Source organism: Saccopteryx bilineata, chromosome 9, assembly GCF_036850765.1.
Source record: "Saccopteryx bilineata isolate mSacBil1 chromosome 9, mSacBil1_pri_phased_curated, whole genome shotgun sequence".
Taxonomy (NCBI): Eukaryota; Metazoa; Chordata; class Mammalia; order Chiroptera; family Emballonuridae; genus Saccopteryx; species Saccopteryx bilineata.
Genome location: NC_089498.1, coordinates 90,282,712 through 90,307,965, shown reverse-complemented (window position 1 = coordinate 90,307,965; position 25,254 = coordinate 90,282,712). Strand labels below are relative to the sequence as shown.

General features: G+C 39.1%; 1 protein-coding gene, 1 non-coding gene and 1 pseudogene across 5 annotated transcripts in view; 2 read left to right on the top strand and 1 right to left on the bottom strand.

The window, feature by feature from the left end:
- BMPR1A (bone morphogenetic protein receptor type 1A) overlaps nucleotides 1-25,254 on the bottom strand; it is a 211,867-nt gene that overhangs the window by 51,415 nt on the left and 135,198 nt on the right. For all 4 annotated transcript variants that reach the window (XM_066242038.1, XM_066242036.1, XM_066242035.1 and 1 more), the window contains one exon: nucleotides 1,290-1,509. In XM_066242038.1, coding sequence (XP_066098135.1) covers nucleotides 1,290-1,356 — 67 coding nt within the window. In that variant the 5' untranslated portion in view covers nucleotides 1,357-1,509. The remainder of the gene's footprint in view (nucleotides 1-1,289; nucleotides 1,510-25,254) is intronic.
- Nucleotides 6,960-22,512, top strand: LOC136313666 (forkhead box protein H1 pseudogene; annotated as a pseudogene).
- Nucleotides 19,710-19,838, top strand: LOC136313790 (small nucleolar RNA SNORA13). The gene has a single exon (XR_010727225.1). It is a non-coding gene; the product is annotated as a small nucleolar RNA SNORA13 (small nucleolar RNA).

Below are 25,254 nucleotides of genomic sequence, written 5' to 3'. Positions count from 1 at the left end.
AAAATCATAAATTTAAGATACTAAAGATGTTCAATAAGTTCTATCTAAAGTCCTTTTGAAAAATAGTACTTTCTTCTCAGTTTAAAATATTGTTCTATTGATACGTAAAGACACATGCAGCCCCATGTTTTTATTGCAGCATTGTTCACAGTGGCCAGGACATGGAAACAACCAAAAAGCCCATCAATAGATGACTGGATAAAGAAGATGTGGCACATACACACTATGGAATACTACTCAGCCATAAGAAATGATGACATCGGAACATTTACAGCAAAATGGTGGGATCTTGATAACATGATACGAAGCGAAATAAGTAAATCAGAAAAAAACAGGAACTGTATTATTCCATACGTAGGTGGGACATAATAGTGAAACTAAGAGACATTAATAAGAGTGTGGTGGTTACGGGGGGGAGGGGGGAATGGGAGAGGGATAGGGGGTGGGGAGGGGCACAAAGAAAACAAGATAGAAGGTGACAGAGGACAATCTGACTTTGGGTGGTGGGTATGCAACATAATTGAACGACAAGATAACCTGGACTTGTTATCTTTGAATATATGTATCCTGATTTATTGATGTCACCCCATTAAAAAAATAAAATTAAAAAAAAAAAGATTAAAAAAATATATATATATATTGTTCTAATTAAACTGTACAGGGAAAAGTTCATATGCAAATACAATCTATTTTGTCCTAAGAATTATCACAATATCTTCCTATTTGAGAGTTCCAAACTATAAATACACCAGAGTAAGATTACAATGCTGGTCATAAATAAAACTGAGTACTTTAATGAAGAAATTTTAGTATTCAGCACACATAAGTGATATTTATATTTCTGAAGTCTTAACAACTTTTAAAATTTATATTTATTCCTTACTGTATTTTAAAAGAGATAAAAATTTTAAATTTTAAGTCTTAAGTACCTATTACCCTGTGATTTTAGGCACTAGGTCAGGTATTTTATTTTATACTTTATCTCATTTAATTCTCATAAGACCTGATGTTATGTAACATAATGCCTATGTTATGAATAAGAGAAAAGGTTCAGGGAAGCTGAGATTATATAAATACCTGAAAATGCTTTTATCACAGTCAAGTTCAAAAATTATTTATGATACTTGTTCTTTGCCTCTTCACTTAACATTTATGCTGCTATACTGGGCCTAACAGTTCAACAAGGAGTATGAGTTGAAAGAGCAGTTGTAAGAATACATGCTTTTATACATACAGAAATAAATTATTTTAAAAAGATGATAAAATTACTTAAATGAACACTGGTTTACCTTGAACATGAGAAATGATGAACAGATAGGCTCCCAATAATCTGATGTAAATATATAGCTGAGTCATTGTTCAATTTTAATGTTTCTTGTATACCTTCACCTTCAATTAACTGGTCTTGTTAAGTCACTAATTTAAATGACTTTTATTCAATGATATTTTCTTGTAAAAGGTCTCAATGAGTGTACAATAACTCCGATTTCCAACACTTTCTCCTGACTCCTGAAAGATAAAAATGAAAAAGTAATGAATATGGCTGAATTATGAAAAGCTTTCAAAAACAAAGAAAGAAAAACAAATAACTTTAAACCACAAAATATACTTTTAAAGATTCAAGTCATCTTTGTCTCTAGAAAGTGGACTGTAATGAAAAAGCTTAAATAATTTAGTAATGGGAAATCACCTCTCTTGACCTTAGATTAACCATACATGAAACAAGATAAACACACTAAATAATCTCAATAGGCTTTTCTGGCTGCTCTAAAGTAATTAGTTATTTCATTACTACCAAGAAAACTAAATATATTAAGACTAAAATAGGAAACATTAAAATTTAAAATACTACAATATTCATTAACAATCTTTCAAATCCTAGCAGATGTGATAAAAATATCTTGAATCTTTCCAATAATTTATTCTATAGACAGAAGAGAAAGCCTACCTAGAAAATCACACATTTAAATACCTGTGTGCTTTATCATTAAAGCAAAACCAACAGAAATGTACCTTAAATGAAATAATTTTCCTAAAATATTGCAAATCTGACTTTATTAGAATAAAATTGAGTGTTTAATCTGGATTGCATGAAACATAACCTCTTCAGTTAAGGATCAGCAATTATAAAATACCGTATTTCCCCATGTATAAAACACTCCTATGTATAAGATGCACATTAATTTTGGGGACCAAAATTTGAAAAAAGAGAAAGTATTACATAAAGTTATTGAACAAGTTTTCTTCATCATAAAATTCATACAACTCCTCATCTCTGTCAAAACTCCCATCCATTAGCTTGTCCTCATCTTTGTCTAATGACAAATCACTGTCTTCAACAATGAGCACAAAAACAAGCGTGCAAAAGCGGAAAATGCAAGTAAAAAAATCTACAACCATTGTATAAGACACACCCAGTTTTTAGACCCCAAATCTTTCAGAAAAAAGGTGCCTCTTATAAATGGGGAAATACAGTAGTTAAACCAGTAACTCCTGAACTATAAAGTAATAAACTTTTTATTTATAAAGGTGAAACTAACTGTTTTCCTCCTAGCCCATTGGTTCAGGCAATTTGATTTTAATGACTTCAGCCTGCATTATTCTTGAATGAAAAAGATTTTATTTATTTATGACATGATTAAGCCTGACATAATTTCTACCATAAATAACCTGAGCTTTCTATGTTATCTACCAAAGAATTTTTCATTTTTACTAACTCTACAAAGGCACTTACAGTATAAGGGAAATAAGGTTTATGTTATTTATATTATACATTTTATGTATGATGTAATTATAAAATCTCTGCAATTTCTCACTTCTCTACTATAAATTTAATTTGCTTCCCATCTACACAGTGCTGAGGAAGATATCAAGTCTAAAATAATTACAGAATAACACCTGTAATTTGACAACAGCACTAACATAATAAAATTAGAATTCTAGAGATACTTATTCCAGGTTCCAAATTCAAAAGAAATTTCCAGTATATTTCAAACACTGTTTTCTCTATTTATATTTGCCTATTAAATATCACTACTAGGATTACACTCCACCTGTCTAAATCAAACTCATTAACTTTCCTTCTCACTCCTCCAGACCTGTCTCCTCTTCCTCCATTTGATCACAGTGAAGGGTGGAGCTCTCTGTCCAAACATCCAAAGCAAAAACTCTGGAATCGTTTCTGCCTCCCTTACCAGCTCTAGCTCTCACTCCCTCACAACACTGTCCTTATTTATTCATTCACTAACTTATTCACCAACAGCATTTTTTGAGTACACATTATCTGTAAGTGCAAGGTGCTAGAAAAACAAATATGAGCATGACCATTTCTGCTTTAAGGAGCTCCTAGTCTTTGGTAGGAAACTGCCACGACTGATTCCACCTTGTAGTGTCAGTTTCTTCATCAATTTATTTAAACCTAACACATGGTCTTGTCTCATCAGAGGTACAACCAAGGCATCTTATAGGGTTGTTGAGAGGACTCTAAGTATCTGCCACACTCACAGTACCTTTAAGAGCAAAGGTATTATATGTGATTCCTTCCACATAAACATCTGTGACTGCTCATCTGTGCACAGTTCAAATCCTGATCTGCTTAAAGAAGTAGCTTAACCTCTCTAGATAAGTTTCCTTATCTGTAAAACTGGAATTATATTCTTAACTAACAATTATTTTGAAAACTAAATGAGATAATAGCTGACATATTCACCACTATGCACCAGCACCATTATAAATGCTCTGAATATTAATTTATTAATTCAGCACAACTACCTTATAAGATAGGTGCTATTATTATTTAACTTTACAGTTGAGGACATGAGGAAAGCAAAGTGTACAAAATTTATCAAACATAACACAGCTGGTAAGCAGAAGGATTATAACTCTAATCAAGAAAATCTCATTCCGGAATGCAGGTGTTAACTGCTACCCCATACTGATTGCCTGCTGGATATTTTATGTACATAATACAATGTAAACTATGTATCATAAAGTATTTTGGAAAGTGGTACAGAGTAGGTGCTCAATTTAAGCTTCCTTGTCCCGTACATGTTTACAACACACTTGCCAAGTATGCACAGGAAGTAACAGGTGCTATACATGAAAATCTCATCTGCAAGAAATTTTTATAGACTAAAAAAAACTGTAATAACTTATATGAAGAGCAGCTATCAGCCAAGGAAAGGCTAAAGGTAAAATGGCTTCAAATACCTCATTTGTAATCTAACAACGGAAATTCCTAACCTTTTTTTTTTTTTTTTTTTTTAACAGAGACAGAGTCAGAGAGAGGGATAGATAGGGACAGACAGACAGGAACGGAGAGAGATGAGAAGCATCAATCATTAGTTTTTCCTTGCGACACCTTAGTTGTTCATTGACTGCTTTCTCATATGTGCCTTGACTGTGGGGCTACAGTAGACCGAGTAACCCCTTGCTCAAGCCAGTGACCTTGGATCCAAGTTGGTGAGCTTTGCTCAAACCAGATGGGCCCACGCTCAAGCTGGTGACCTCGGGGTCTCGAACCTGAGTCCTCCACATCCCAGTCTGATGCTCTATCCACTGTGCCACTGCTTGGTCGGGCAGAAATCCCTAACCTTTAAAAGAAAAATATTATGATTACAAAGTCACTATACATCAGCGTTTATAACAATTGCTAAGACAAAAAGGCAATCTAATCAAGTATTGATTAAAACACATTGCTATAACTAGTCGCTACTTTACTTTATTCTACCTAGTCAGGCTTCTTAAAAACTTTAGAGAAGAATGACAGGAATACAAAGGATAGAGAAATGACTACACTTAAATCTTGCACAAAAAGAATTTTTGCCACTGAGTGTTTATCTACTAATTATTTATTGAAGTGCCTATTATATATATGATTCTGTATTAGACACTGAAACTACAGTGATGACAGCAAAACAGACCTAGTCTTCATGGAGTTCATGGTCATTAAACAAGACAATTAAGGTATTCAGACATCAAACAAGACATACAAATGATACTCGCAACTTGTGGATACACGCAAAGAAAGAGAAGTACTCAGTCCTGGAGGGACATGAGGTAGTGAGTGATGTAATCTAAGCTATTATAGATGGAGAGGCCAGGAAAGTGATACTAAAGAGAGACATTTAAGTTGCGATCTGAAGAATCAAAGATTAGCAGGTTTAAAACAATGGGGGGTCGGGTAGGAGAAGGGTTTAAGCATAAGGAGCAGCCTGTGCAAAGATCTTGAGGCAGGGAAGAGATAAAGAGCAATGTTTCCGAAATGTTCACAATGGGTGTTGTACCTGGAGATGAGGTTGAAGAGACAAAAAATAAGGACCAGGTCCAGCCACACCATATGAAGGAGTCGGAATTTAAGTCTAGGTGGGACTGAAAGGTATTTATCTGGTTTCAATGAACTGGAAAGGACAACAGCAGAAACAAACAGGCCTCTGAGATCAATGCTGTAGTTTAGGAGAGGGATGGTGGTGGGTGGTGGCTGCATTCAAGACGTATTTCACCAACTGATGCAACAGGACTTGGTAAAGGGTTAGATGTGGGGCAGGGAGGGATCAAAGATCTTATGTTTCTGGCATGAGCAATTAACTGAAGTGGGGACAAGTGGATTTTTAAAGGCATGAGAAGAGGTCAAGGGTTCAATTTTAGATTAAAGGGAATGGCTATGGGGCATTTGGTTCTAAAACTTAAAGGAAACATTTGGGACTGAAGATACATATCTGTTACATAAACAGCATAGAGATATTTACATTTATGACCGTATGAGATGGCCTCTAAGAATGAAAAACAGGCACTGAGAGCACCAGCGTCCATTCAAAAATCAACTACTAAAAGCATTAACACCGCATGTATTTATTTGGAGTCACTGATAAAATAAATGGTGCAGCACCCATCATGAACAGCATTAATGTATAATAGTATATATTACCACAGCTAGAACACAAACTATACAAGTGATATTTCTTTTCACAGTTAGAAAAAATCTACTAGGCTCCTGTAATTGGGACTCCAAGCCCGGGCTATTTCTGGCATTGGTGCAGCTCCAAGTATCCACAGTTGCTGCCAGCCGCGACGGCAAGGGAGCCCAGGGGGCCTTGGGTGTCCAGCTGTGGCAGCGGCCGCTACTAGCAGCTTATCTCAGAACGCACACCACCGCCAGCGACCCGGCTTGAGAATCGCTGATACCACCCCTCCACTAAGCAGGAAGAGGACGGCACTGAGAAAAGAGGGCGAAAAGAGGGCGGCGCAGGCCTTGAAAGCAGCTTGGGAAGGAGCCCAGCGAAGTGCCAACCAACACCTAAGAGACCTTCGGACAGACCAAAAGGGAGGAAAAACAAGGGTGCTGCCAAGACCTGGAAAACCACCACGACTCCAGGGAGGGAGCCAAGGGGTAGACCCAAAGAACTGGAGAAGGACGAAGAGGGCACCTCGCAGGAGCCCTCAGAGTGGAGCAATGACTGTGCCATGCTCCCGCTGCCTCACCCAGGAGCAGCTTCCTTCTGGGACGGACAGCCCGCTGCCCCGCCCCCTCCCCCAGAACCCGGTCACAGCCCCCACCTCCGCCCCCACCTGCGCCGGACAGCACAGCCACACTTCACAGCACACCCGCTGCACCGGTCTGGGTGGCCCGAGTGCCCCGCAGTTTTCCTTGGTCTCGGTCCCAGCAACCCCTCACGCACCCACGCGTTCACTTACCCTCCTGGACAAAGCTGACTTCTCACTTGGCCGCATCCTGCGCGCCCGTTGCATTCGTTCCTGCTCCCTCGGTGGTGGGGACATTGCTGACTGGGCTCTAAGGGCGACTCTTTCCCACTCTTAACCTCTGGCTTCCCATTAAGGGACCTGAGAGGATTTCCCTGGTCTTAAAGTGGCCCAAGCCCCATCTCACTCTGACATGCCTGCGCCACTGTACTGGCCACAGTAGCATGTGTGGCCATGGACAGAGCTGTTTGGTCCCCAAGATGACCCGACCAACCTGTGTCTCACCAAGTGCAGCTCACACCCAACTTTCCCTACTCCCTGCACTAGGTTGGACAGCCCCCTCTGGGGAAAAGGATGGAAGGTAGGAGGGATGTGAAATCCCTACCCTGTTTCCACTCAAGTCTCCCCTTCCCTCAAATAGGGTACTCCTCCTCCTCCCCACCCAAGGTTCTGGATCCATCCTTCCTCTGTTCACAAACTATGTCTGGACAGTTGTGGTTTTTGCTCATTTCAGTATTAGACATCTGTCACTACTGCTGCTACCAGTCCAAATACTTATCCTCACTGCCTCCAGTTCTGCCGGCATTTCACTCCCAGATGCTCTTGGGAAGGGGCGGGGTGAGGGTGGTGGGAGGGCAAAGCAGGCGACCCCAGGTCCAGGGAAAGGTAGGATTCTGCCCTTAGGGTGCTGCAGCAGGGTAAGCAGGAAGACCAGTGTTGACTGCCAAGAGTGTAAACCAACAGGGGAAGGAGGTGACCCTTATTAATCCCAGCCTACCCCACCTCCACCTTTGGTTTCCTATTTGCAGTTACAGTACTTGAATGAATAAATATATATCCCCCAAAATATGTCCACAAATGCTACTAGTACCTTCAAAAGGTGGAGCCTAATTCCCTCCCCTGAATTCCCACTTCTAATAAATAAAATGGAAACAGAATATGACTTTTGAAACTTTAACATAAAGGCACATCAGATTGCTCCTTGAAACACTCTGAGGAAAGCCAGTTTGCATATCATAAAGAGAGGCCCATGTAGCAAGGATCCCAGGCCTCCTGTCAACAGCCCTGTGAGTTAGTCAACTGGGTTATGGATGGATCCATCTGCCTCAGGGAAGTTTTCAGGTGACTAGCTTCACAGACATCTTAACCACAGTTCATTATCACCCTAAACTAGAAACATCCAGCTAAGCCCCTGTTCTCCCAACTCTCAGGAAACGTTTGGGTTTTTGTGTGTGTGTGTGTGTGTGTGGGAGGGGGGGTCTGTTTTTAAATTTTATTTGAGAGAAAGAGAAAAAAAGAGAGAAACTATTTGTTCTTCAACATATTTATGCATTCATTGGTTGATTGTTGCATGTGCCCTGACCTGGGATTTAACCCACAATTTTGGCATATTGGGATGACACTCTAACTGGCCAACGTAATGTTGGTTGTTTTAAGCTGCTAAATTTTGCCGGACCAGGCGGTGGCGCAGTGGATAGAGCGTCAGACTGGGATGCGGAAGGACCCAGGTTCGAGACCCTGGGGTTGCCAGCTTGAGCGCTGGCTCATCTGGTTTGAGCAAAAAGCTCACTAGCATGGACCCAAGGTCACTGGCTCGAGCCGGGGGTTACTTAGTCTGCTGAAGGCCCGCAGTCATGGCACATATGAGAAAGCAATTAATGAACAACTAGTGTCGCAACAAAAAACTAATGATTGATGCTTCTCATCTCTCTCCGTTCCTGTCTATCCCTCTATCTGACTCACTCTCTGTCCCTGTAAAAAAAAAAAAAAAAAAAAAAGCTGCTAAATTTGGGGATAATTTGTTCGGCAGCAATAGGTAGCATTAATTGCTATAATAGTTATTACAAGAAATTTGCTGAAATAAAAAAAGCCTAATTACCATAAGTTATTATTACACAGTAAACCAAAGACAGAAAGCATAGTCAAGTCAGAATATTAAATGAAAATATAAGATAAGTAGTCTAAAAAAAACTAACTGGATAATATAACCAACATATTTTTTTGGAAGGAATAACCAAATATATGTTATTTTATTTTAAATTAAATCAACAAGTCAGGCTCATTTAAAAATTCTTTTAAAATTTTTATTGGATTTACTAAGGAGACATTGATTAATAAAATAATATAGGCTTCAGGGGTTCAATTTAATAATACATCATCTGTATATTGTATTGTGTTCACCACCCTAAGTCAAGTCTCCTTCCATCACCATCTATCCTCCCATGCCCTCTCCTGCCTCCTCCTATGCCCATCCCTATGGTAATCAACATACTTTTCTGTATGAGGATTTTGTTTCCTTTGCCCAAGGACATAAGTCACAAAAAATAGTGCTATGAGAAATGTCTGAGATTTTATTGCCTGTTTCCTTTAAGGATTTCTATGATTTTTTGTTTTCTTCTAATTTTGATTTCTTGGAGGATCATTGGGTTAGTTATGAGGGTACTTTTTAGTTTCCAAATATTAGTGAGTTTCCCAATTTTCTTTCTGCTCTTGATTTCTAATTACATTCCATTGTGGTTGAAAGACATATACTATATTATTTCTATCCTGACTATGAATTCCTTTCTAAAAAATATATTTTGGTTAATATTTATATTATTACACGATGTATATATCTTATAAAATTTTCAGAATTAAAAAGAAGACAAAAAAGAAATGACTCAGCTATAATTAAACTCTCCGATATCATAATTGTTGACATTTTGATGTCTAGTGTTCTACTGTGTCAATGCATGTGTACCTGACAACTGTTTCTTGAACAGTGTGATTAAAGTATCAGACTCTAGTCTGGTTTATTCAAAGACAGTCTAGTTTAATAGATATAAGGCAAAGCTGTTCAGAAATATAATCATGTTCATTTACTCACCCAAAGATAAGGAAGGGGCCACTGATCTCACTGCTACAGTGATGCCTCATAAGTGTGGAGGTGCCCTCGCTCAGCCATGGTCTTGGAAGTCTGAGCAAAGGTCATGGAAGGAATGGCTCCTGGTTAAGGAGCCTGGTGTCTTTTACTCTTCTGGTTGATAGAGAAAATTATAATAGCTCTGGTTATATTTCATATTTTCATTGTGCTTTCTTTTTTTTTCTTTCCATTCCTTAACCCCATTTATGAAACATTAAATATCTCTGTTTCCAAAAAGTGTTACTGATTTTATCAAAAACTCCATAAAAAGGATGAAAGAAAGTCGCCTTCATGATAAAGAAAAGGTAAAATCTGGTGGTGGTTACATGACTGTATTCATTTTTCTTTTTTTTAGAGAGAGAGAGTGAGTCAGAGAGAGGGATAGACAGGGACAGACAGACAGGAACGGAGAGCTGAGAAGCATCAATCATTAGTTTTTTGTTGTGCATTGAGACACCTTAGTTGTTCATTGATTGCTTTCTCATATGTGCCTTGACTGCGGGCCTTCAGCAGACCGAGTAACCCCTTGCTCAAGCCAGCGACCTTGGATCCAAGCTGGTGAGCTTTTGCTCAAACCAGATGAGCCCGGGCTCAATCTAGCTGGCGACCTCGGTGTCTTGAACCTGGGTCCTCCACATCCCAGCCTGACGCTCTATCCACTACACCACCGCCCGGTCAGGCTCACTTTTGTTTTCAAATTTTATTAATTTATTGTGTTTACATAGATTCTAGTGTCCCCCTAAATATATCCTCCCATCCACTGTATTCCCCCTGTCCCCCTCCCTGTAACATCCGCCCCCTTCCCTCCAGGATTTGCTTTTCTGCTCTTGTCCCATCCTATAAGCCTATCATCCCCTTTCCCTCTGTATGCTTTCCTTCTGGATCCTTTGACCCTGCCTCTGTCTCTATTCCACTCCACAGTTCATATTGTTCGTAGGATTCCTCAGATGAGTGAGGTCATATGATATTTTTCTTTTTTTGCCTGGCTTATTTCACTTAACATAATATCATAGTTTCCAGGTCCATCCATGTTGACACAAAAAATATTTCCTTCTTTTTCATGGCCCCATAGTATTCCATTGTGTATATGTACCACAGCTTTTTAATCGATTCGTCCACTGGGCTGCTTCCAGATCTTGGCTATTGTAAACAATGCTGCCATAAACATGGGGGTGCATTTCTCCTTTTGACACGTTGATGTGGTGTTCTTGGGATATATTCCCCAAAGTGGGATGGCTGGGTCAAAAGGCAGTTCGATTTTTAATTTTTTCAGGAATCTCCATACTGTTTTTCACAGTGGCTACACCAGTCTGAATTCCCACCAGCAGTGCAGGAGGGTTCCCTTTTCTCCACATCCTCGCCAGCACTTATTTTGTGTTGTTATGTTGATGGGCGCCATTCTGACTGGTGTGAGGTGATATCTCATTGTGGTTTTAATTTGCATTTCTCTAATGATCAGAGATATTCAGCACTTTTTCATATGCCTATTGGCCATCTCTACGTCCTCTTTGGAGAAGTGTCTATTCAATTCTTTTGCCCATTTTTTAAATGGACTGTTTATCTTCCTGGTGTTGAGTTTTACGAGTTCCTTATAAATTTTGGCTATTAAAACCTTATTGGACGTATTGTCAAATATGTTCTCTCATTGTTTGGTTTGCCTTTTTATGCTGTTCATATTGTCTTTAGCTGTGCAAAAGCTTTTAAGTTTGATGTAGTCCCATTTGTTTATCCTGTCTTTTATTTCCCTTGAACCGTGCAGATACATCAGCACATATATTGCTGTGAGTGATGTCGGAGAGCTTATTGCCTATGTTTTCCTCTAGGATGCTTATGGTTTCATGATTTACATTTAAGTCTTTTATCCATTTTGAGTTTATTTTTGTGAATAGTGTAAGTTGGTGGTCTAGTTTCATTTTTTTGCAGGAAGCTATCCAATTTTACCAACACCATTTGTTAAAGAGACTGTATTTATCACTACCACCCTTGTCAAATATCAATTGTACATAAAGGTGCCGATTTATTTCTAGGTTCTCTGTTCTGTTCCATTAATCTATGTGCCTGTTCTTATTCCAGTACCAAGCTGTTTTGAGTACAATGGCCTTGCAGTATAACTTAACGTCCGAAAGTGTGATACCACCCACTTTATTCTTCTTTTTCAAGATTGCTGAGGCTATTCGTGTTCTTTTTTGGTTCCATATGAATTTTTGAAATATTTGTTCTATATCTTTGAAGTATGTCCTTGGTTTTTTAATAGGAATTGCATTGAATTTATAAGTTGCTTTTGGTAATAAGGATTTTTTAATGTTTGTTCTTCCTATTCATGAACACGGTATATGCTTCCACTTGTATCTTCCTTGATTTGTTTTATCAATATTTTATACTTTTCTGAGTACAAGTCTTTAACCTCCTTGGTTAAATTTACTCCTAGGTATTTTATTTCTCTTGTAATAGTGAAGGGGATTGTTTTCTTAAATTCTTTTTCAGACAGATCATTGTTGGTGTATAAAAATGCCTCTGATTTCTGAGTATTAATTTTATATCCTGACACCTTGTTGAATTCCTTTATCAGGTCCAGTAGTTTTTTGACTGCAACTTTAGGGTTTTCTATGTACAGTATCATATCATCAGCAAATAATGATAGTTTTACTTCTTCTTTTCCAATTTGGATGCCTTTTATTTCTTCTTCTTGTCTGATTGCTGCAGAACAATACTGAATAAGACTGGTGAAAGTGGGTACCCACTGCCTTGTTCTAGATCTTAAGGAGATTGCTTTTAACTTTTGCCCATTGAGTATGATGTTGGCTGTGGGTCTGTAATAGATATCCTTTATCATGTTGAGGTATGTTCCCAGTATTCCCACTTTGCTGAGAGTTTTGATCATAAATGGGTGCTGGACTTTATCAAATGCTTTTTCTGCTGCATCTGTTGATATTATCATGTGGTTCTTGTCGTTCCTGTTGTTTGAATCACATTGATTGATGTGCGAATATTATACCAACCTTGCCTCCCCAAAATAAATCCCACTTATCATGATGTATGATTTTTTTGATGTATTGCAGAATTTGGTTTGCTAATATTTGGTTGAGAATTTTAGCATCTAAATTCATCAGGGATATGGCCTATAATTTTCTTTCTTTTTGTTGTCTTTGCCTGGCTTTGGAATCAGAATTATGCTTGCCTCATAAAAGGAGCTTGGAAGTTTTCCCTCCTCTTGAATTTTCTGAAAGAGCTTGAGAAGGATAGGAGTTAGTTGTTTGAATGTTTGGTAGAATTCACCTGTGAAGCCATCTGGCCCAGTGCTTTTGTTTGTTGTAAGTTTTTTTGGTAACTGTTTCAATCATTTGTTGTAATTGGTCTATTTAGGTTTTCTGATTCTTCCATATTGATTTTTGAAATATTATATGTTTCAAGGAATTTGTCCATTTCACCTAGGTTGTCTAATTTTTTGGCATACAGTTCTTCATAGTATATTCTTACAATGTTTTGTATTTCTGTTGTGTACGTTGTTACATCTCCACTCTTGTTTCTAATTTTATTTACTTGAGTCCTTTCTCTTTTTTTCTTGGTGAGTCTGGCTAAGGGTTCATCGATCTTGTTTACTTTTTCAAAGAACCAGCTCTTGGTTTCACTGATCCTCTGTATTGTTTTTTTAGTATCTATGTCCTTTATTTCCGCTCAGATCTTTATTATTTCCTTTCTTCCACTTCCTTTAGGCTTTACTTGCTGTTCTTTTTCTAGTTTGTTGTGGACCGTAAATGGCAAAAAGCCATTGTAGATTTGAGGCTTAGCAAAAGGCTAAGTAAGTTCTCCCCCCTTCACCTCCATACTGGCTATGAAGCTGAGTATTTGCACCCACTTCACTTGCTTCCTTAAGTTGCTGGAAGCAATTTACATGCCCTTCTTCTTACTCTTTGTTCAGATGTCGGTTGATTTCACTTATGCATGGTAGGGGGATTCCTGTTTATGCCTTGGGAGAGTTCCTGTTTTAGCCTGAATGTGAAACTTTGTATCAAGGACTTCCTTGATTTGCGTATGGCTACATAATAAAGCAAACTTGTGCTATGGGGCACTCGGATATTGCCATCAGCATTTGAAGAGTCCTCCCAGTCCCATTTTTTCTTAGTAAGTATGTTTCCTTAATTACGCACAGTTATTAGGAGCTGCATTATTCTGCAGCACTAGTTCTTTTACTTGCAAGATTACGTTGTTTATTTGAGCCTTTTCTAGCTTCTTAAGGTATGCCTGTAATGCATACTACCCTCTCAGGGCTGCTTTTGTAGTGTCCCACAGATTTTGAGTTGCTGTATGCTCATTTTCATTTGATTCAAGGATATTTTTTATTTCTTCCTTGATCTCGTTGACCAATTTGTTGTTTAATAACGTGCTGTTTAGAATCCAAGTGCTTGGCTTTTCCAGTCTACCTGAATCATTACCAGCTAGAAGAAGCGGTCACTGGGACTTGGACATGAGCTGCAAAGTATAGAATGGTGACAACAATTCCAGTGCCATGTGGACTTTTCCTGTGTGGACTTTTCCTGAACTCCTGCTCCCTGTGACAGCTCCTAACAGACTGAACTGTGGTTGGGTTGCATTTCTCAGGGATTTGGCATGGTGATGGGGCCAACTTGGACTTGGTGAACATGTTAAGGACACTACTCTTTTATGGATTCTTGCTGTATTGGCCAAGGGTTTGCTTAAAGGCTTTTAATCACTGTAAAAAAAAAAAGAAGAAGACTGTATAAAGAAGATGGGACACATATACACCATGGTATACTATTCAGCTAGAAGAAATAATGACATTGGATCACTTACAGCAGAATGGTGGAATCTTTTTTTTTTTTTTTAATAAATTTTTATTAATGGTAATGGGATGACATTAATAAATCAGGGTACATATATTCAAAGAAAACATGTCTAGGTTATTTTGTCATCAAATTATGTTGCAAACCCCTCGCCCAAAGTCAGATTGTCCTCCATCACCCTCTATCTAGTTCTCTGTGCCCCTCCCCCTCCCCCTAACTCTCTCCCTCCCTCCCTCCCATGTCCTCCCTCCCCCCCCACCCTTGGTAACCACCACACTCTTGTCCATGTCTCTTAGTCTCATTTTTATGTTCCACCAATGTATGGAATCATGTAGTTCTTGTTTTTTTCTGATTTGCTTATTTCACTCCTTATAATGTTATCAAGATCCCACCATTTTGCTGTAAATGATCTGATGTCATCATTTCTTATGGCTGAGTAGTATTCCATAGTGTATATATGCCACATCTTCTTTATCCAGTCTTCTATTGAAGGGCTTTTTGGTTGTTTCCATGTCTTGGCCACTGTGAACAGTGCTGCAATGAACATGGGACTACATGTGTCTTCACGTATCAATGTTTCTGAGGTTTTGGGGTATATACCCAGTAGAGGGATTGCTGGGTCATAAGGTAGTTCTATTTGCAGTTTTTTGAGGAACCAAGAATGGTGGAATCTTGATAACATTATGCGGAGTGAAATAAGCGAATCAGAAAAAAAACAAAACATACATTGGTGGGACATAAAAGCGAGACTAAGAGACATGGACAGGAGTGTGGTGGTTACGGGGGATGGGGGGAGGGAAGGAGAGAGAGGAGGAAGGGGAGGGGGAGGGGTACAAAAAAAAACTGGATAGAGGGTGACGGAGGACGATCTCTCTTTTGGTGATGGGTATGCAGCAGAACTGAATGACAAGATAACCTGGAAATGTTTTCTTTGAATATATGTACCCTGATTTATTGATGTCACCCCACTAAAATAAAAATTTATTTATAAAAAAAAAAAAGAAGATAGTGATATGCAGAAAAGAATTCTGTGTGACTAATCTAGGGTTAACTTCCAATAATTGGTCAAATGGATTCATGATACTTCTTTATTTTTTTTAAAAAATTCCATTATAAAGATTTACAACTTTTGTACTCGTCTGTACTCGATATGAACTGTTTGACGTTTAGCGGCGATGTGAAACCCACATTCTTTTAGGCAGAATTTGCCAGTGCGCACCCAAGGTCAAAACAATTTATTTTTGTGGTCAAGTGTGCTGAATCAAGTGGCATTATAGCATAGACAATAACTGCAGTTGATAACTGAAAACGTGTCCAGGCTGTTTGTAAAATGAAATAATTGTTTTATTTGCAATATAACCCCTTCAAGCTCATTCTATTAATTAAATATTGTTGTAATTGATTGCGATTCTTTGGATATTTATACAGTATGTAAATATATTTTTTATTAAAAAATATCTTTATTAAAATAGAATCCAAGTGCTTGAGTGTTTTTCAGTTTTTCTATTGTAGTTATTTCTAGTTTCATGCCATTATGGTCAGAGAAGATGCTTGATATGGTATCAATCCTCTTAAATTTGTTGAGACTTGTTTTATGCCCTAACATGTGGGCTATCCTAGAGAATGTACCATGCACACTTGAGAAGAATGTATATTCCGCTGCTTTAGGATGGAAGATTCTGAAGATATCTATTAAATCCAGTTGATCTATAGTGTGTCCCTTAATTCTGCTGTTTCTTTGTTAATTTTCTTTCTTGAGGATGTTAGTGGGGTATTGAAATCCCCTACTATTATAGTATTCCTGTTGATCTCTCCCTTTATGTCAATCAGATCTGCTTTATAATTTAGGTCCTCCTATATTAGGCACATAGATATTTATAATGGTTATCTCTTCCTGTCGGATTGCTCCCTTTATCATTATGTAGTGACCTTCTTTATCACTTACTATAGTCTTTGTTTTAAAGTCTATTTTGTCAGATATAAATATGGCTACCCCGGCCTTATTTTCATTTCCGTTTGCATGAAATATTTTTTTTTCTATCCTTTTACTTTCAGTCTACGTGTATCTTTTGTTTTGAGGTGGGTCTCCTGTAGACAGCATATGTATGGGTCCTGTTTTCTTATCCATGAAGCCATCCTATAACTTTTGATTGGAGCATTTAATCCATTTACATTTAAGGTTATTATTGATATGTAGCTATTGTTATTTTATTCTTTAAATCTATATTCCTCTTTTAATATACATACACAACACACATATATATATATCTTCCCCCTCCTCCCCGCTTTGTTCTGTCTACAGCAGGCCCCATAACATTTCTTGCAGCATTGGTTTGGTTGTGATGAATTCCTTCACTCTTGGGGTTGTTGTTTGTTTGTTTTTTTTGGTCTGGAAAGCTTTTCATTTCTCCAATTTTCAACGATAGTCTTGCTGGATAAAGAAGTCTTGGTTGTAGGTTCTTGTTCTGCATTACTTTGAATGTTTCTTGCCAATCCCTTCTGGCCTAAAGTGTTTCTGTTGAGAAGTCAGATGTCATCCTTATGGGTGTTCCTTTATAGGTGATTGACTTGTTTCTTACAACTTTTAATATTCTTTCTTTATCTCTTAGCCTTGGTATTTTTATTATGATATGTCTTTGTGTGGGTCTCTTTAGGTTCTTTTTTAATGGGGTTCTCTCTGCTTCTTGAACTTGTGTGGCTCTTTCCTGCATCAATTTAGGGAAATTTTCATCTATAGCAGGAGTCGTCAAACTTTTTATAAAAACCACCCACTTTTGCAGTGCTGGTCAACCTGGTCCCTACCGCCCACTAGTGGGCAGTCCAGCTTTCATGGTGGGCCAATCGCAGCACTGTTTGATTGCACGGTAGGGACCAGGTTGACCAGCACTGCAAAAGTGGGCGGTTTTTATAAAAAGTTTGAAGACCCCTGATCTATAGTTTCTTCAAAGAGTTTCGCTAGTCCTTGTTCTTTCTCTTCTCCTTCAGGAACCCCTATTATGAGGATATTGTTTCTCTTCATGTTGTCATAGAGGTCTCTTAGGGTTTCCTCAAACTTTTTTATCCTCTTTTTTTTTTTTTGCTTTTCTGCTTCCCTGTTTTCACTTATCTTGTCCTCTAAGTCGCTGATTCGATCCTCTGCTTCATCCAGCCTGCTTTTAATTCCTTCTAGTATAGTCTTCATTTCTGATATTGTGTTTTTCACTTCTGTCTGGTTCCTCTTTATGATGTCTGTGTCCTTTTTGATGCTTACAATTTCTTTATTGAGGTGTTCATTAAGTCCATCCATTTTAGCTTTGAGATCCTTAAGCATCCTAACTCATTATTTTATACTCTGCATCTGGTAATCTGATTACTTCTGATTCATCCAGGACTTTTTCTGAGGACTTATCTTGTTGAAGCATATGACTTATGCTTCTCTGCCTACCCATTATTCTCTGTCTGACTTATAGGCTTCTCCTATTTGTGATCTCCTTTGCCTAGTAGAGCTGTTTTGAAGTCTTGATTTGTTTGTTTTCTTCTATGCTTTTGAACTTTAAAAACATTTTAAGTCTTTAATCCATTTTTAGTTTATTCTATTTATGGTATAATAACGTAGTCTGGTTTCATTTCTTTTGCATGTATCTGCCCAATTTTCCCAACATCATTTACTGAATACATTGTCTTTACCCCATTGTATGTTCTTGACTCCTTCGTCAAATATTAATTGATTACAAAGGCCTGGGTTTATTTCTGGGTTTTATTTTGTTCTATTGATCTATATGTGTTTTTATGCCACTACCACGCTGTTTTGATTACTATGGCCTAGTGGTATAGTTTGATATCAGTGTGATTCCTAGAAGTTTGCTCTTCTTCTTCAAGATTGCTGTGGCTATTTGGGATCTTTTATGGTTCCGCATAAAATTTTAGAATATTTGTCCCAGTTCTGTAAAATAAACCATTGGTATCTTGATAGGAACTACACTGAATGTATCAATTGCTTTGGTTAACATGAACATTTTAATGATGTTGATTCTTCCTAAGCATGAACTTCCATTTGTTCCTATATTCTTCAATTTCTTTCCTCAGTGTCTTAGAATTTCTGAGTACAGGTCTTTACCTCCTTTGTTATATTTATTACCATTTTATTTTTTTGATGCAATTGTAAATGGGAAAGCTCTGCCTGGCCAATGGAGCCGAGGCTTGCAGCCAACCTGAGTGGGCTCCTCTCATAGTGGTGGGAGACCCGCAGCTGAAAAAAGGTGCTCACCCATGCCTGCGGTGCAGAGCTTGCAGTGGGGGCATGGTGCATAACCACACCCACAGGAGTGGGGCAAAGGCTGAGGCCCACCCCGAGGCTTGTAGACCCAGGCACGAGACCAGAGCCTTCCCCTGGAGAAGAGGTGGAAACCCCAGCAACAGCTCCCCAGTAGCCTGGCACCAGCAACGCCCATACCCAAACGCCCTAGGCAGCCGTGGCAGAGGGGGTGGCAGGCATACTGACAGACCACACCTAGGGAACACAGAGGCCACACCTATTGGATTCCAGTGGCCAAAACCTTTTTATACACAATCAAAATGGAAAGCAGAGAAATGCAACACAAATGAATCAAGAGAAATCCCCAGAAAAGGACCTGAATGAGTCAGATACCAAATTACCGATGCAGAGTTTAAAATAACGATTGTTAGGATGCTCAAAGATCTTAAAACAATAGGTGGTCATTATGAACACCTAAATAAAGAAATAGCAAATATAAAAAAGGACACTGAAATAATAAAAAAGAATCAATCAGAAATGACAAATACAATATCACAAATGAAGACCACAATGGAAGGAATTAAAAGCAGGGTGGATGAAGGTGAGGATCGTATCAGCAAGTGAGAGGACAAAATAAACGAAGATAAGAGACTCAAAAAGTCTGAGGAAACTCTAAAAGAGCTCTGTGACAACATGAAGAGAAATAACATTTGCATCATAGGGGTTCCTGAAGAAGAAGAGAAAGAACAAGGGATAGAGACTTTGTTCAAACATATCATAGCTGAAAACTTCCCTAAATTAAGTCAGGAAAACATCTCACAAGTTCAAGAAGCACAGAGAACTCCATTAAAGAGAAACCCAAAGAAGTCGACATCAAGACACATCATAATTAAAATACCAAAGCTAAGTGATAAAGAGAAAATATTAAAAGCTGCTAGAGAAAAAAAGGCTATCACCTACAAAGGAGCCCCCATAAGGATGACTTCTGACTTCTCAACAGAAACACTTGAAGCCAGAAGGGAATGGCAAGAAATACTCAAAGTAATACAGAACAAGAGCCTACAACCAAGACTACTTTATCTAGCAAGGCTATCGTTTAAAATTGAAGGATGTCAAAAAAGGTGTAAACTAAACGCTTTGCAGCCCTTTTCCTTTCCTTGAGTTTGATGTCTTTGGTGTAGGAGCTGCGTGAGTGACAGTTCATACCTTTATATTAGTTTGCATGTGTGATCTTGAGTCTGACAATGTTAAGTGTAGAGTTTCTCATAACCGGTTTTAACCAACTTTTATTCAGAAAAAAAAAATTGAAGGAGAAATAAAAAGCTTTCCAGACCAAAAAAAAACAAAAAAAAACCTCAAGGAATTCACTACAACCAAACCAATGCTGCAAAAAATGCTAAGGGGCCTGTTGTAAACAGATCAAAGGGGAAAAAGAATATAGCAAAAAAGGAATACAGATTTAAAGAATAAACTGGCATTAAACAACTACATATCAATAATGACCTTAAATGTAAATGGATTAAATGATCTAATCAAAAGACATAGGATAGCTGTGTGGATAAGAAAACAGGACCCATAGATATGCTGTCTACAAGAAACACACCATTAAACAAAAGATGAACATAGACTGAAGATAAAAAGATGGAAAAAAATATTTCATGCAAGTGGGAATGAAAAAAAAAGCTGGGGTAGCAATACCTGTATCAGACAAAATGAACTTTAAAACAAAGGCTATAGTAAGAGATAAAGAAGATCACTACATAATGATAAAGGGAGCAATCCAACAGGAAGAGATAACCATTATAAATATCTACGCACCTAATACAGGAGCACCTAAATATATAAAGCAGACATTGATGAATACAAAGGGCGAGATCAACAGCAATACCATAATAGTAGGGGATTTCAATACCCCATTAACATCACTAGATACATCCTCAAGAAAGAAAATTAACAAAAACAGCAGATGTAAAGGACACACTAGATCAATTGGATTTAACAGATATCTACAGAACCTTTCACCCTAAAGCAGAACATATATTCTTTTCAAGTGCTCATGGTACATTCTCTAGGATAGACCACATGTTAGAGCACAAAAGTGGTCTCAACAAATTTAAGAAGATTGAAATCATATCAAGCATTTTCTCTGATCAAAATGGCATGAAACTAGAAATCAACTACAACAGAAAAAATGAAAAATACTCAAACGCTTGGAAACTAAAGATCATATTATAAAATAACGAATGGATTAACAATGAGATCAAAGAAGAAATGAAAAATTTCCTAGAAATGAATTTCAATGAGCATACTTCCACTCAAAATTTATGGGACACAGCAAAAGCAGTCCTGAGAGAGAAGTTCATAGCATCACAGGCATACCTTAAGAAGCTAGGAAAAGTGGCTCTGGCCGGTTGGCTCAGTGGTAGAGCATCGGCCTGGCGTGTGAAAGTCCTGGGTTCGATTCCCGGCCAGGGCACACAGGAGAAGCACCCATCTGCTTCTCCACCGCTCCCCCTCTCCTTCCTCTCTGTCTCTCTCTTCCCCTCCCGCAGCTGAGGCTCCATTGGAGCAAAGATGGCCCAGGCACTGAGGATGGCTCTGTGGCCTCTGCCTCAGGCGTTAGAATGGCTCTGACTGTGGAAGAGCAATGCCCCAGATGGGCAGAGCATCACCCCCTGGTGGGCATGCCGGGTGGATCCTGGTCGGGCGCATGCGGGAGTCTGTCTGACTGCCTCCCCGTTTCCAGCTTCGGAAAAGTGCAAAAAAAAAAAAAAAAAAAGAAGCTAGAAAAAGAACCCATGCCTGGGACTCCCTGGGGTAGAGTCGCCCTCCAAGCTCCCCATGAGGAGGAAAAAGAGATACTTTCGGCATGACAAGCCCCCCTAAACCTACTCGGCCATGATAGCCCTGGTGATCCAGGCCGCTCTGTCCAGCAGGCTGAAGCTGGCCCAGGTCATCCGTCAGGTCCAGGCTGCGTTCCCCTTCTTCAGGGATGACTACAAAGGCTGGAAGGATTCCATCCGCTACAACCTCTCCTCCAACCGATGCTTCCGCAAGGTGCCCAAGGGTCCTGCAAAGCCCAAGGCCAGGGGCAACTTCTGGGCAGTCCACGTGAGCCTGATCCCAGCAGAGGCGCTGAGGCTGCAGAACAAAGCCCTATGCCAGTGCTGCCAGAGCAGGGGCGCCCAGGGGACCTTCGCCAAGGACCTGGGCCACTACTTGTTCCACGGTCGGCCTTATGAACTGACCAAGCCACCCAGTCCCCGGCTGCCTACCAGTGAGGGCTTCAGCATAAAGTCTCTATTGGGGACCCCAGGGAGGGATCACCACAGAGCAGCCCAAATCCTGGGGTTAACCTTCCAAGTAAGAAAGAGGTGGTGCCCACGTCACCTCTGCCCTCTGAAAAACCTCTGTGGTCCCTCTGCCCCCTCCCTGGGACCATGAGAGCAGCAGCGGAGGGGAAGGCTTCCCAGGGGGAAACCAGCAGGCCTGCACCCCTCTCCCTGGAGCCCAGAGCCTGGCCTCTTCACTTACTGCAGGGTACCCCCGACCCTGGGAGACTGTCTGGTGGCGGTCACAGGGCCTCACTTTGGGGGCAACTACCCACCTCCTACTTACCCATTTACACCCCCAATGTGGTCATGCCCTTGGCCCCATTACCACCCACCTCCTGTCCCCAGTGCCCACCTTCAATCAGCCCAACCTACTGGGGGGTGGCCCCTGAAACCCATGTCTCCCCAGGGCTGTTCTCAGATCTAGACGCCTTCTTTCGGGGGGTGTCACCCAACAAAAGCATCTATGATGTGTGGTTGAACCACCCCCTAGAACTGGCTGCCCTCACCCCAGGCTGGCTCCTCTCCTGGTACAGCCTGTGAGATTCCAGAGCAGGGACTCCTTTTCTTTACCACCCCATCTCCTCTTGCAGCCATTGCCTTGTTTAGGGGAATCAAGGCCAAGAGGACCAAGAAGTGTGGCCACAGGGCTGTGAAACACAAGGCACCAGCCATCCCTGAATCCATAAGGTTTACTGAACTACCCTACAAAGGGTTGTGTCAGGCTCTCCTACCCCCAGTGGTCATGCTGAGAGGATGGGAGCTCCTCAGAGTAGGCTTTCTTGTCCCCTTCCTGGTCCCACATTCTCTGGCCCTCTGTCCATCCATCCATCCATCTATCCATCACCATCCGTCACCTTCACTGTCTTGGCTCCGGGGCCAGGGAAGGAGAACTTAATGGCAGCTCCAGCCTGAAGTCCTGTCCTCCCTTCAACTGTCTGGGAAGAGGGTAGCACCTTTTTGGGGAAAGGGCATAGGGAACTGGGACCTTCCTGGTTTTGGTGTGGTGTAGTGAAAAGAAAACAGTAAAGGAATGGAGAAAAAAAAAAAGCTAGAAAAAGCTCAAATAAACAACTTGACGCTGCATCTAAAAGAATTAGAAAAAGAACAGAAGTAATGCCCACAGGTAGTAGGAGGAAGGAAATAATAAAGATCAGAGCAGAAATAAGTGACATAGAGGCTAAAGAAACAATACAGAGGATCAATGAAACCAAGAGCTGGTTCTTTGAAAAAATAAACAAGATCGATGAACCTTTAACCAGACTCACCAAGAAAAAAAGAGAGAAGACTCAAACAAATAAAATTAGAAAAGAGAGTGGAGAAATAACAACTGACACAACAGAAATACAAAAATATTTTAAGAAAATACTATGAAGAACTGTATGCCAAAAAATTAGACAACCTAGATGAAATGGACAAATTCCTTGAAACTTATAATCTTCCAAAAATCAATCTGGAAGAATCAGAAAACCTAAACAGACAGATTACAATGAGATCGAAACAGTTATCAAAAAACTCCCAGCAAAGAAAAGTCCTGGGCCTAATGGCTTTACAAGTGAATTCTACCAATATTCAAACAAGAACTAACTCCTATCCTTCTCAAGCTATTTCAAAAAACTCAAGAGGAAGGAAGACTTCCAAGCTCCTTTTATGAGGCAAGCATAATTCTGATTCTAAAACCAGGCAAAGACAACACAAAGAAAGAAAATTAAAGGCCAATATCCCTGATGAATGTAGATGCTAAAATTCTCAACAAAATATTAGCAAACCAGATCCAGCAATATATGAAGAAAATCATACATCATGATCAAGTGGGATTTATTCTGGGGAGGCAAGGCTGGTACAATATTTGCAAATCAATCAATGTGATTCATCACATAAACAAAAGGAAGGAGCAAAACCACATGATAATTTTGATGGATGCAGCAAAGGCATTTGATAAAATCCAGCACCCATTCATGATCAAAACTCTCAGCAAAGTGGGAATACAGGGAACATACCTCAACATGATAAAGGCCATCTATGAAAACCCATTGCCAACATCATACTCAATGGGCAAAAATTAAAAGCAATCCCCTTAAGATCAGGAACAAGGCAGGGGTGCCCCCTTTCACCACTCTTATTCAACATAGTCCTGGAAGTCCTAGCCACAGCAATTAGACAAGAAAAAGAATAAAAGGCATCCAAATTGGAAAAGAAGTAAAACTATCATTATTTGCAGATGATATGATATTGTACATAGAAAACTCTAAAGTTGCAGTAAAAAAAACTACTGGACCTGGAGAGGGGGAGGAAGGGAGGGGCACAAAGAAAACCAGATAGAAGGTGACAGAAGACAATCTGACTTTGGGTGAGGGGTATGCAACATACTCAAATGTCAAAATAATCTGGAGATGTTTTCTCTGAACATATGTACCATGATTTATCAGTGTCACCTCATTAAAATTAATTTTAAAAATATGATAAAGAAAAAAGAAAAAAAAAGAAGAGGTTTGTTGGAGCCTTTAATATAAGTTCATAGAGAGAAGTACACTAAAATAGTGAAGTAAGTTTTTATTGCTTATACCTAACAACTAGCTTTAATTTTATATTAATGAATTTACCTAAATGAGGCAAGAATAAATATAAATTTTGTTAACATTGGAGGTTATTTACTCAGTACATACTAATAAACTACTGAGCTCTTACTACGATTTCCGTAAAGCATCTTATTTGATCCTTACAAAACTTGGTGTTGGTCTATAATCAGATAGGCTATGTCTACTTCATAGGTAAAAAGAGGCAGAGCCAGAATTTAACCCCAGATCTAACTCCAACATAAGGACTATGCAACATTATATTGTATAACCATCATCTACTACTTGCTTTGTACTGAAAATTAAAATTAGAAATTTAAAATAATTTAATTCATATTAAAGTTAAAATACTTAGCTTGGCAACTAGAGACTATGACCTGTTTTAATGGTCTTCCTTATATTTTTGTCTGTGATAAAATTTATAGGCTCTTTGACTTTGCAGAGAAAAAACCAACCAACCAACCAATCCAACAAACAAACAAAACTACTGGACCTGATAAATGAATTCAGCAAGGTGGCAGGATATAAAATTAGTACTCAGAAATCAGAGGCATTTTTATACACCAACAATGAACTGTCAGAGAAATTAAGAAAACAATCCCCTTCACTATTGCGACCAAAAAAATAAAAGTATCTAGGAGTAAATTTAACCAAGGAGATTAAAGACTTGTACTTGGAAAATTATAAAGCATTGATAAAAGAAATCAAG